This window comes from Dermacentor silvarum, chromosome 1 (assembly GCF_013339745.2).
Source record: "Dermacentor silvarum isolate Dsil-2018 chromosome 1, BIME_Dsil_1.4, whole genome shotgun sequence".
Classification (NCBI taxonomy): Eukaryota; Metazoa; Arthropoda; class Arachnida; order Ixodida; family Ixodidae; genus Dermacentor; species Dermacentor silvarum.
In genome coordinates, this window is record NC_051154.1 from 240,110,724 (window position 1) to 240,124,090 (window position 13,367).

The 13,367-nt window shown below is 46.3% G+C and overlaps 1 protein-coding gene across 1 annotated transcript in view; it reads right to left on the reverse strand.

The window, feature by feature from the left end:
* The window catches only part of LOC119438100 (uncharacterized), a 36,111-nt gene that overhangs the window by 13,407 nt on the left and 9,337 nt on the right, over positions 1 to 13,367 (reverse strand). Inside the window, exons 2-3 of the mRNA XM_049660480.1 lie at positions 5,358 to 5,425; positions 3,179 to 3,454 (exon numbers count right to left, since the gene is read on the reverse strand). Coding sequence (XP_049516437.1) covers positions 3,179 to 3,454; positions 5,358 to 5,425 — 344 coding nt within the window. The remainder of the gene's footprint in view (positions 1 to 3,178; positions 3,455 to 5,357; positions 5,426 to 13,367) is intronic.

The window sequence follows — 13,367 nt, forward strand, 5'->3', positions numbered from 1 at the left end:
GACCTATGTGGATCGACAGAAAGCAAGCGCGTGGGCGCCAGTATACGATGACTCATTCCGTTTCCCAAGGACACACATCCTAGCTAATGAAGCAGACGACAGTTTGTGCGCATGCAGACGACGGAAGCGAGAAACGATTTTGATCGAATAATCGTACGCTTTGAGCTAGGTGCTTTATTTTTACTGGGGAGGAAAACTGTTTTGCTTTATAGGAACGCTAAGTTCAATGCCTACATTACAGTTTCTTAGGCGAAACGTCAAATTTGCGTCACGTTACGAAAGCAAATCGGGGCCATCCGCGCCATTTTGAAAGCGTCGCGTCTACGTCACGCCTCGATGAAAATGGCGGAATGTCCACAATAGAGCCTCTGAACACAGTCATTTCCTTTAGGGTATATTTTCCCTATATAGGTCTTCTACAACATTTGAGGAATGTCTGCAACATTATTGCCTAATTTTACAAGAAATTTGATATGTTCTTTGTTCCGTCTGTTTGTCGATCTCCATTTCCACAGACTTTTAAGGGTTGCACAAAAGTGCACGCATAAAATCATGCCTTGTGACACCGCAGTCTGGGTTGTGTTAGAGGGCAATCCGATTCTTTCGCGCGCAGGGAGCGAGAGAGAGCGGCGCCAGTAGACACTTTCTCGTTGTTTTTTTTTTTGTTTTTTTTTTTTTTTGTGCTGATTCACTGAACGAACGTTTAGGACAGACCTCGTATACCTATTTTTGTCGCATTTTATTATCGAGCGCAGGTTTGCAAATATCGTGCATCAACGTATGCAGCCTATCCGCCTGGTCGTAACTTGAGCAGCATGAAGAAATACGGTGTCACTGGAAGCATTATGGCCAGCAACACCGTACTGTCGTTTCACAATGTTCAGGAGCTAGTAAAAAGTTAGTAAAAAGTAAGGAGCTAGTAAACAGCCAGTAAAATAGCTCAAACAAAGCAGGGGGTCATGACCTAAGTAAATCAGACAAGTAAGATGCGCTTCCTTGCACGGTATGTCAGCGTTTGGCTAGGTCGATTTGGGTGTTGAAACCCAAATGCAATTCCAGTTTGTTTCGAAGCACACGCTTATTGTATCAGTTCTACAAAAAGTATGTCTAGAATAATGGTAACATTCAACTTTGCAAAATAAATATGCTCTGTCGCTTAGTGTAGATTAATTCTTAAATTAATTGTACCGCGTAAATATTATACCTTAAGTTTGTATATATTTAATTACATACTGGAGATGTTAGCTTGGCTGATCGCCTGGCATGCTACTCCAGGCGCTGGTTGATAATTATGTGATCACTGTGTTCACATAATGCACGGTGATCGCATAAACACGCGAACAGAACGTACAGTCCCACACATGTACATACACAATAAAGATATAGACGAAATTTTGTTAACGCCTGTGGACTGCAGAAGCATCAGCAACACTTTCGCCACGGGCCGAGGATGTGCCGCATCTCCAAGCTCGAGTCGCGCTACCAGTGTAGTGCCACCTTAAGAGGCTGTCTCTCTAACAAGTAGCGGTAGCAGTCACACAGAACATGTTGCAAGTCTTCAGGAGCCTTACACAAGAGCACATTGGTGAGTCTGTCTGTTCAAATTGGCCCTTAAAGTAGTTCGCGTAGACAGCGTTAAGTCTGTAAGCCACGTTCAGTTTGTGTAGGTTGCGTTGATCTCGCCCATTGAAGCCTCTCGGCATATAAAATTCACAAGCGGGATCGATTTCATAGAAGAGTCCGTGCGTCACACCAGAGCGATCGCTTTAAACACCAAGTGACTGCGGATAGCACTGCAGTCATAGGGTCTTCTCTCGGGCGCGGTATCTGGATCAATTCTGTCGTAGTGTCCTGTGCAGTTCTGGCAGCACAGTCAGCCTGAACGGGTATAGGCGGGTAACACTGCAGTGGGCGGGTAACAGCTGCAACACAACATTGTGATGCGGTTCGCAGACTTTTGTACAAAGGCACCTGATGTTCATGACGAGCTATTCCTGTGCGCGTGGCGACTTCATGGTCAGCAGTGCCGCTCGTCAGTCGGAGAAGATGACCCTTGACTCACCTCTCTGGTCTATGATGTAAAGAAGAGCTGCCCGCATTACAGCTACTTCTGTGGTTGTAGCTGAAGTACTTTAACTAAGAGTGGTAGAGATGACAACAATCGAAGACGGGAATTCACACAACAATGGCAGATGATGCAGTTGTAACGGAGTAGTCAGTATAAGTATATATATGTCAGTGTAAACCCCGTAGCTACAATATTAATAAGCTTAAGAGCAAAATATGTCAGCGCTATGGGTACCACAATTTATTGTCGACAAATGATATAGCGCGCAGAAGTGCAAAGCAGATCAAGACGGTGTGTCGCGGTGGCGGTGGGCACAAAGAATACAGAATCTTAGAATATGTATTTTTTCCTAGCTATTTCTAGATATTTCTACAGGGGCAAATGCGCTGCTGAAATATGTACGCTTTTAGTTTCTGCAGCTTTCCTTTTGCTTCGAAAGCGCCAAATGGCCCACTGAGCGAAAAAGCCGGCGTCTGTCATCTGTAGCAGCGAAACGGTCGGTAAATTCCCATTGACTGCGATGCCATGTCACGAGCGTGCCTCGACGGAGCAGAGCAGGCGAAAGAAACACCTCCTGGAGCGCTAGCGTACCAGGTGTTCCGTGAGGCGAGAAAGCATCGCCGCGACGCCACGTCACCCTCGTTCTCGGAAGCCGGCGCGCGGTTCGTATCTCTCTCTCTCTCACCCCGACTGGGCTTAGCTGTTGCACGGGCCTGCCGGCCTTGATGGCCGCTGCTGCTTCCTCGGCCCCTCGTCGCGCGAGACGTCGCATGTGGCGTTGTCACCGCAGGCGGCGGCGGCGGCGGCGGCTGCTGCGGCGGCTGCGGCGGCTGCGGCGGCTGCGCGGCGCGGCTGCTGCTGCTGCTGCTGCTGCTGCTGCTGCTGCTGCTAGCTGCTGCTGCTGTGCTGCTGCTGCTGCTGCTGCTGCTGCTGCTGCTGCTGCTGCTGCTGCTGCTGCTGCTGCTGCTGCTGCTGCTGCTGCTGCTGCTGCTGCTGCTGCTGCTGCTGCTGCTGCTGCTGCTGCTGCTGCTGCTGCTGCTGCTGCTGCTGCTGCTGCTGCTGCTGCTGCTGCTGCTGCTGCTGCTGCTGCTGCCTGCTGCTGCTGGCTGCTGCTGCTGCTGCTGCTGCTGCTGCTGCTGCTGCTGCTGCTGCTGCTGCTGCTGCTGCTGCTGCTGCTGCTGCTGCTGCTGCTGCTGCTGCGGCTGCTGCTGCTGCTGCTGCTGCTGCTGCTGCTGCTGCTGCTGCTGCTGCTGCTGCTGCTGCTGCTGCTGCTGCTGCTGCTGCTGCTGCTGCTGCTGCTGCTGCTGCTGCTGCTGCTGCTGCTGCTGCTGCTGCTGCTGCTGCTGCTGCTGCTGCTGCTGCTGCTGCTGCTGCTGCTGCTGCTGCTGCTGGCTGCTGCTGCTGCTGCTGCTGCTGCTGCTGCTGCTGCTGCTGCTGCTGCTGCTGCTGCTGCTGCGGCGGCGGCGGCTGCTGCTGCTGCTGCGGCGGCTGCTGCGGCGGCTGCTGCTGCTGCGGCGGCGGCGGCGGCGGCGGTGGTGGTGGTGGTGTGGTGGTGGTGGTGGTGGCTCGGGCAGCACGTACCGCTATGGTACATTACTCGCAGCGCAAAACTCGAAGGACCGCTCAGCGGCGTTCAATTGAACATTAATGCTTGCGCATTCACCACTCATAAAAAGTGCTTAGGTGTCCTCGGATTTATTTTTTATCTAACGTAAATCTAAAAATCTAAACCGAAATATTTCTCGCCCATTTGTTGCCCACAGCAGTGCATTACACACAGTCCTCAATTCTTACACGTAGACCGGAGGCAGGAGTTTACCTTTACTTTATAAGCCTCATCACAAAACATTCCCCGGGCATATGATACATTTTGTTCTTCTACAGGCTTTCTGCAATAAATAACTCAGACAAAAGCGTTGGTTGGGCCGCGGACACGGCTCATTTGCCCTGGTCCCGCAAGCAACCTTGGGATATTAGTTGTAATACCAGCATACTTGGAATACAACATACATGAATACACAGACACGGCGCTGTCATGTACTCTTCTCGTTTACTTCTCGTTCATGTGGCCTGCACGTGTCCTCGTCTCGTTTATGGTATTCCAAGATGGCATGCACAACAAGTCTCCATCTGAAGTAGCTTTTGCAAGCAATTTACTCAAAGAGCACAAGTTACTGCCAAAAATGTAATTGAGTTAGAGTGCTACTTACTGACTCACAGAAATAATTCGGTTACAATAATTCGAGCCCCGCATTCAAGTTGCGTCAGCTTGGTTATGATGTTTCGAATGGAGACAAGAAACCTAGAAAGGCTGTTGTTGGCGAAAGCTGCAGGCAGCTATATAGGCGCGGCCCGCTGCTGCTGGAAGGCCGAGCGCTCACCGAGCGCAACACAATGCGTACATATCGCATGACGCTTGCGGCACATCGCATACATTTCTAGATTGCTGCTCTTAAAACCGAAGCGGTCTTACAGACTGTGAAGTATACTGCTGTATATTAACGTATAGATACAAGACTCGCACGAAGAGACGTGTAGACGTAGGTAATATGCGAATACGTTTTAAAAGGGCATAAATATCTACATAATGCATTAGGCAAATATCGCATCACATAAGCCCTGTTTTAGGGATATCGCACAGCACTTGAGCGACAACGTTACAAGACATAACGTAGTTCCCTTTGGTGAATGGCTTTGATGAATGACGTTAAGCCTGTGGTACACGCAACGAACTCTTTATGATGAACTTCGCGCGTCAGGAAAAGAAGCAGAGTGTTTGCTGGCTTTACACTGTGTAAATGGAGCGAAAAAGAGTCGTACACCGCCACGCGTTCGCCGCGTCGCTATCAGTGTGACCAGTATAGAAAGCGTAAATGATTTTTTCAATATCTATACAATGAACAAAGTAGCAGTGTTTAAGATTACTTATTGTTTGATAATATCCAAATAACATTCCAATTGCTAAGACGTTTATTATTGCCCCTATATTTTTTTATTGCGATCGTTCTTTGCGAGCCCGCAGCCGAAAAAAAACGACGCACTGCTCCCCGTATAGGCCGCCTATAGTGCTGCTGCTTCCAGCAATCTTTTTTTTTTTCGAATGAGAGTGATTAATTCTAAAGCGAAGCTTTCTTTGCGAACTCTGGCAGACTTTGCTGGCGTGGCTGCTGGGTGCTGTTGTCGTGCCGAATAGCTCATACTTAAAAAAAGAAAAAAAGAATTACGTGCCCGGTGGTCTAACCATTAGGTCATAATGGTTGGCAGCCCGATGCTGTAACCATTAGGTCACAATGGCACGTATACATCCAACGAGCCACCCCCAACTAGCTCTTTGTGATGATCGCCGGGGGTGTGACACTGCGTGGCACAAGTGCACGAAAGCACATGCGGAGCGAGCAGTTTCCTTTACGCCGAAAACGCAGGAATGAAATGGGGCAAATTTACAGCATTCGATTAGCTGCTTCGCTTCCCGCAGATTCCAATATATGCGTTGTATCTGCTTTTTTTTATATATATATACAATGGCGTCGCTGCTCGTGAGAATGGAAGATGAAATATTTTCGTCGGTGTTCATACCAACGGAAGTATCTGGCAGGACAGATCGCCGACCGGCGTCGTCAACTTTTCTGACGCCGGGAGTCTGGCAATCGTCACCGGGCGAAGTGCATCACTTGGACGCCGACAGTTTGATTCATGTTATATCTAGGCTTCTTACACAGTACTAAATGTGTAGTTTCTTTTTTTTTCGTATATAATATCTTGGAGATGTTGGCGGCCTTTAAGCGGCGCCGGCTACTGATTTTTACGTAGGATTACAGGTAGTACAAGGGCGCGGGAAGGGAAAAATTACATACCAAACACTAACGTTTAATGTCAACGCACATAAGTAAGTCACCGGTTGTTTTCTCGATCGAGGCTGCCGAAAAAAAAAACTCTAAACAAAGAGCAACAAAGCTAAAGTGCAACTTCTTCACGACCAGAAAAATAGAAACGGCGGACGTTAGGAAAACGCTCATATGTTCTAATTTTTAGCTAATTAAGTAATCGTAGTAATTCATTTGTGTTTGCCAAAATTAGGCGGCTGTTGACAATGGAGGACTTGTACCTGCGAGCGACTCGCTCTAATATCCGATTTAGAAACGCCTAAGAAGTCCTTCTAAGCTCTGCGGCACTAGGAAATGTCCCTTTCCCACACAAAATGAACCGAGCGCCTCGGGAGCACAGGAAATTAGATGTACAAGTGACGTCCGCGTGAGAAACACGCCCTTTAATTAAAACCAGAGAGTACGGTATGCCTAGCGTGCTACTCTGGGTGAATGCGGTGATAAATAAAATTACAAACACAGGACACACCACACGTTACACATGCATAACACACACATTTCATTTCATTTCATTTATTTTCTCTCAGGGCCAAGGTATTACAGATAAGAGTGGGTGGTATCAGAACAAAGAATAATGCACATTTTAGCGGCGTAGTAGGGTCACAGCAAGTTAACGGGGGATTTTTTTTTTCATTCGTGGGTATTGACGATTCAAGCAATGGAAGCGGGAAGGTGGTTCCAGTCGCCGCTTGTTGTGGGAATGAAGAATTTGAAATGAAGGTTAGTGCGGCGACATGGCACGCCAACCTTGAACTGATAATAGCTTCCGGAAGAAACTCACTACGGTGGTAACGAAAGGATACTCGCTTAAAGTACGATTGTAATGATATATTTTATGCAATAGACAGAGACGCGAAATTTTACACCAGAGTGACAGTTTAGGCAACCATGATTGAATTTCATTGAAGTGACACTTGCTGTACGCGAGTAGCTAGATAAAATAAAACGGGCTGCATGGTTCTGAATGGCTTCTATGCTAAGATTAAGTGAACTGACATGAGGATCCCGAATGGGAGATGCATATTCAAGCTTGGGCCTAACTAATGGTTTATAAAGCCAGAGTTTAATGTTGGTGGTAGCTACACTAGAATAATGTTTCATATAACCAAGAGTGCGACTAGCATTACTAGTTATGTGGTCAACACGAGTTTGTCAGGAAAGGTTCTGAGAAATATAAATATCAAGGTATTTGTAAGTGGTACCTTGAGTAATGGGAACGTTATTAAGAGAATAGGTACACGGTGTGTCGTGAGAAGTAAGTCAAGTAACTCTCATTGCCTTACATTTATTAATATTCAGTTTCATTAACCAAGCCTCCCACGGTGCATTTATATTACTTAGGTCCCATTGAAGCGTTAAATGGTCAATAGCAGTTAACATTTCACAATAAATAACGCAATTCACCCGTGAACAGTTTTATGGACGAACAAATGTTGTTAGGCAGGTCATTAATGTGTACAAGAAAGAGCAAGGGTCCTAGAACTAACCCCTGCGGTAGTCCGGATGTGACAGTGCAAGTGGCAGAGTTATGGTCGTTAACTGCTACGAACTGCGTGAGGCCAAGCAAGGAGCACTCTATACATTTTTGTGCGTTGGGGTCTAAATTAAGCGCGCGTAGTTTAAAGAGTAGTAATTTATGACACACCGAATCAAATGCTTTCGTGAAATCTATGAAAATGCAATCTATGAAATAAGAACGATCCAGCGCAATAAACAAGTCGTTAGTGAAAGACAAAACTTGTGTCTCGCAGGGAAATTTGTTTCTAAGCCCTCGTTGTTGGGTAGTGAAGAAAGAGAGAGAGAGAGAAAATGATAAAGGAAAGGCAGGGAGGTTAACCAGGACTGAGCCCGGCTTGCCGTCCTACACTGGGGGAAGGGAAAAAGGAAGGGAAAGATTAGGAGAAGAAGAGGAAGTCCAATGTGGATAGCGTTGACGTGGTAACAGTTTTCTGCTCTATATCACTGACAGTGACTCAGTCCGGATCAAAGACGGTCACTAAATCCTGGAGTTTTTAAAAAATTTCAGTAACGCTTTTGTGGCGTTTTGTAGCTGCGATGTGTGAGGCCATGGTCCCAAGATCTTGTTCAAGGTGAACGGTCTGCTATACAGCTTATTTAGAGCGGTGCAGAGGTCATGTCTTTCGTTTTCAAAAGATGGGCAGTAGCACAGTAGGTGTTCTATAGTCTCATCGACACCGCAGGCATTGCACTGGTCGCTATCAGCCATTCCAATCAAACAGGCATATGCATTGGTGAATGCAACGCCCAAGCGTAAGCGGCACAGCATTGTTTCCTCACTTCGCGGAAATCCAGGTAACAGCCGCAGTTGCATAGATGGGTCGAGAGAATGCAACCGATGCAGGGTGAATTCAGGTGTGTGCCACTTCTCCATTGTCATACGGTGCGCTAGCTTGCTTAGGTGTTGGGCTGCGTCAGTCCTCGATAAAGGTACAGAAACAAGGTTTGCTCCTTCGTGTGCTTTCCTAGCAGCTTCGTCGGCCAGTGATACCGCAATGCATGACCCGGCAGCCACTGAAACACGACGTCGTGTCCTTTCGCGACCATATGATGATGCAGTTCCCGTATCTCCGACACTAGTTGTTCACAGGACCCGCGACGAAGAGCTGACAAAAGACATTGTAGGGCCGCCTTTGAGTCACAGAATGTCGCCCACCGAATAGCCTGTTGGTTGTTAATATAATCAACGGCACCTCGGAAGGCAACAAGCTCTGAACCGGTCGATATTGTGACGTGAGAAATCTTGTATCTGATGCTAACTCATCGTGATGGCATAACCACTGCGCCGGTGGAGCTGGTCTGAGCGGAAGACCCATCTGTATATATGTGGACTCGGTCAAAGTAGAAGGTGTCAAGCAATCTAGAGCTGCTTGCTTCAAGGCCAAGGTAGGTAGGTCAGTCTTCTTTCTTATTCCTGGAATGGGAAGGCGCATTTCAGGTTGTTTTAAACACCACAACGCTGACGGTGAACGTGCCGAGAAAGAGTTTCCGAAAATGTTACGAGGTAACAATAAATGATATGCTCCATGAGTTTGCAAAATATAATAGTCAGTGAAATGGGTCTATAGTTATCAGGGTTATGTTTACTACGGGTCTTGTACGAGGTAACCATCTTCTGTATTTTCCAATCATCCGGGACCACACCATATTCCAGGAACTGCAGAAAAATCATAGAAAGAATGATGGATGCGTAGGTTTTAATATTTTTGAGAAACTTTGGGTTTATACTGTTTACAGCTGCGGAAGAAAGCTTTATGTTACGGATTAGGTGGCTTATTCCAGCAAACGTCGGTATAAAAGACGGTTATGAATTTCCCACGCGCAGGCCAGCGCGTTAGCCACGATGAATAGCAACAATTCTCTTATAAAAAGTGAGTGCACGTCTTCTAGCTGACGATGAAGAAAGAAGTTACGGGACGGTTCGCTTCGCGTCACTCATCGTAATGTGGCACTGTGGCCCATTTCTATACAAGGTCGAACACGTCGTGTCTAGTGATTCAACACGTTTTAATGCTGAATAAAACTTCCCCTTGTTCTGCAATGTTCACCACGGTGTCTGAGGGACGCGTTCATCACTGAAATGTGCGGCGTGTCTCTCGTCGTAATGCGCCGTTTCGCCTCGAAAGCATTGCATTCACCGATCCCCTCAGCACGTGAAATCTGCATAATTGTTTCTATAGATTAACCACTTTAGGTTGCCTTCGTTATATCAACAATTTCATTTTAGAACAATCTCGATTATTTTATTTAAATTAAGAACTCTGAAGTGGTAAAGTACCATAGAATCCGGCAGGCGGGCTATACATACAAAGCCCGACTGCGCACGCCGCTAAGACTGTTTATTACAAGTGATACTGTGCAATATAATGAAGGATTTGCTGTGCGTATTAGTTCTGCGTGAAAAGTATAACTGTCTGTATCTTTCGCACCTTCGGCGCAACTGCGAGATTTAATTTTATTTTTTGCCTTATGCGCAGGTCTTTCGTATTCTCTACATAAGTGTGCCCTGCAGTTTATCATACGGGGAAAATTATTTTGGTTCGAAAGGCAGACGTTCATATCGCGAGAACGTCAGCAGGTACAACCGTCAAGGAAACAGGTGAAGTGTAGCCGCTAGTTTCCGACAGTCCACGCAAGTCCAAAAGACAGCGGTCTATAAATCTGTTCTCCGTCATAGTTAAGAAGCCTTCTTCCTGCGTTGCTCCTGCTATTTCTGTTTTTCTAAATGTGTCTAGTGTACCGCGCGTACAGGCGGAAAGTTCCTTTCGAGAAAAGCAGAGCAGCAACGGGACCAATGAAAGACAGGCGCCTGTGTTGTTTTGTCTTTCATTGGTCCCGTTGCTGCAATGTTTATTTTCTTTTCTTTTCCCTTTTTTTTCTTTTCTTTCTTTTTTTGCCGGAATATGGCTTAACCAACCATCCCACCTTCTCACTCCAGATTTTTAAACCACAGACGTATATTTAGCGTGCAGCCGAGTAGTAAGATTTGGGTGGCACTTGTTGCGATTAAATACACGTTTAGTAAAAAAAAACAATACAAAATATAGCCTCAAGGAGCTCCTCTGTACCTCATCTTTGTTTAGACAAGGCGCAAGTAGTGCTGAATTTACCCGCCGCGGTGGCTTAACGGCTATGGTGTTGCGGTGCTAAGCACGAGGTCGCGGGATCAAATCTCGGCATTTCGATGGGGGCGAATAAATGCATGCAAAAACGCCCGTGTCCCGTGCATTGGGGGCACCTTAAAGCTCCCCCGCTGGAGAAAATTAATTCGGAGTCCCCCACTGCAGCGCGCCTCATAATAAAATCGTTAATTTGGTTCGTATAACCCGCGAAATGAATTCAAGTAGTACTGAACAGGAGAACGCAAGAACGCGACACAACACTCCCAACATTCGTGCATCTCATTGAACCTTGCCTCGACGATCACATACGGGCACTCCGCTTTCTTTCTTTCTTTCTTCTTTTTTTTTCCGAGTGGAGTGGTGAAGTGCACCGACTGATCAGCATGTCAGACAGGCGTTTCCTCTTTTCACATGGAGCCAGAGTGCCTTCCGTGTATATATGGTATATGCGTCGTTCCTGATCAACACGTGTTTCTTTTGACCAATCCACCGTGGTCTGAGCACTACCCGTCTTCTTTCCTCGTACATTTCCCTCACGAAGCGCACACGATTGAACGAGCAATGCTAGAGGCAGCGAGAAAGAAAGGCCTTTTAATGAGCACTGTAGAGGTTCACCCGGCGGCGCGCCTAACCTGACGCCTAACGTGACATTGAAAGTCGATCAAGGTGAATGCGATGACGTATGAAATGATATGCACAAGACGCACCTCAACCAAGCAACATGCACACTCGCGCACTGCCAAAACTAATTAAATTATCTTGTTAAGACCAGTGTCTCGCTTGCAGGGAGGCTAAAAAAGCATTCGTAGCACGCGACGCCCTGATGGCGCTGTTCCATGGTACAAGTACGTCTCACAGCTCAATGCGTGAGCCGTGACGTGGGTTCAGTGCAGACACTTGCGGGCAATCCTCTAAAATGTAAAGCGGCTGCAGATTAGGTGAGCTAGGTCATCCCGTGCACTGTGCGTAGGGCACAGGGGCGACAATAACCGCTGAATCTCCCACAACAAGCACTTTGTGTTTGCAATATTCCGTAGAATAAGGCGTAGACATGCACAATCACACCTGCCAAGACCACACAGCATGAGAAACCGGCACATTGGTCACAAGTGTGAATAGTTCCATCCTGGTGGCTTCGAGTCGGTCCAGATAGCATGCTGTCCAAGTGGCTCCAGATTACAGAAGACAGACGAGCTAATCCGCCACTCCTAAGGAAGAGGTATCGTGAGTTGCTCCGAAAAGCGGTCGCTGTGGGCTGAACCAGCAGCGCAGGCAGCACGTACGTTTTCGACGACGACGCAGTGAAAATTAACGCAGCAACTGCGATACAACTCTGTGCAGAATTTTTCAGGCGTCACTATGCAAACAGTTGATGTTGACAATCTGGTCATAAGCATGGGGCGACTTCAGGTAGACCAGCACTGCACGTTAACCCGTAATGATGACTCAGAAGCTCGCTGATTCCTTGAAAAAGGAAGTGAAAGCTGCACGCAGTGCGACCAGTTTCGTGGCACTGATAGAGGTCCTGGGTGCCGATCAGCTTCGCGGAAATATTAGTAATTGATGGAACCCTAGCAACTATAACATTGGAATTAGTCATTGCATCGTGCAGGGTTGCACCCAATTATATAATGTTTATTTCTACTAGACCTTAACAGGGGCCTCCTCGAATTAAAGAAAATAATGTTGTTCCAGAGTCATCTGTGTAGATAATGGCAACGTTCTTTGCACTGACGATGATCATTCGATGAAGACAAGAACACAGGAACAAAACACGGGCGCTTTTGCTGCGTTCTTGTGTCCTTCGTGTTTTTTTTTTTTTTTTCCGACGAAAGAATGTCCACCCAACTATTCCATCAACTCGTGACGGCATTTTTTGTGGCAGCGCCAGATATGATGTAGAGTAAAATACTTTAGAGCTGGCACGGGGGTTATCTCTGTCCTCTTTATCAGTCACAGCCGTAGATATGCAGAGTAGGGCCGCGAAGGAAGTAGAGGTACATAGGGACCATGGTACTGGAGGCGGGAGCAGCTCGCGCAGATATGTGCCGGCAAGGATATATTGACTGATTCTGGCGACATATCGTACACAAGCCCTAATAAACTCCTACGTTTGTAGAATTTACTGGGAGAGGTACCTGCTTTCTCCGCGTGTGCACGTATAGTTCGTGTTTTTGTAGAGAAGCTATGACCTGTGCACAGCCTTATCGCTTGCATTTTTTTAACGATCTGTATGTTTCTTCTTTTTTTCGGGGACATCATGCAAGCAGGAAAACTGCATCGAAGGGGATCTTCTCAAGACGCTGTATATAATCGAAGAAATCACGAGACGGGACATCCGTCAACATCGCTAGAATGCACGCAGTAAACGTACGTGGGCGAAAGAGGCAAGTTTTTTCTTCAGCTTTTCCGTGAGATTATAAGTATGATGTATGAACAGATTTGCCTAGACATTCTCTCGGCTAGAGAGAACGAGCACAAAAGAAGACGAAAGAAAATCTGAGCGAACAGACACACATACACAATGTAGATCAAAAGCGCCTTTCATTTATTTATTTATTTATTTATTTATTTATTTATTTATTTATTTATTTATTTATTTATTTATTTATTTATTTATTTATGTATTTATTTATTTATCTATTATTTATTATTTATTTATTTATTTATTTATTTATTTATTTATTCTTTCATTTCTTCATTTTTCATTTTTTTAATTATTTTTAGTGCATATGGACGCTTGATGTGACTCGACCGTGCTCGTCAGCCCTGCAA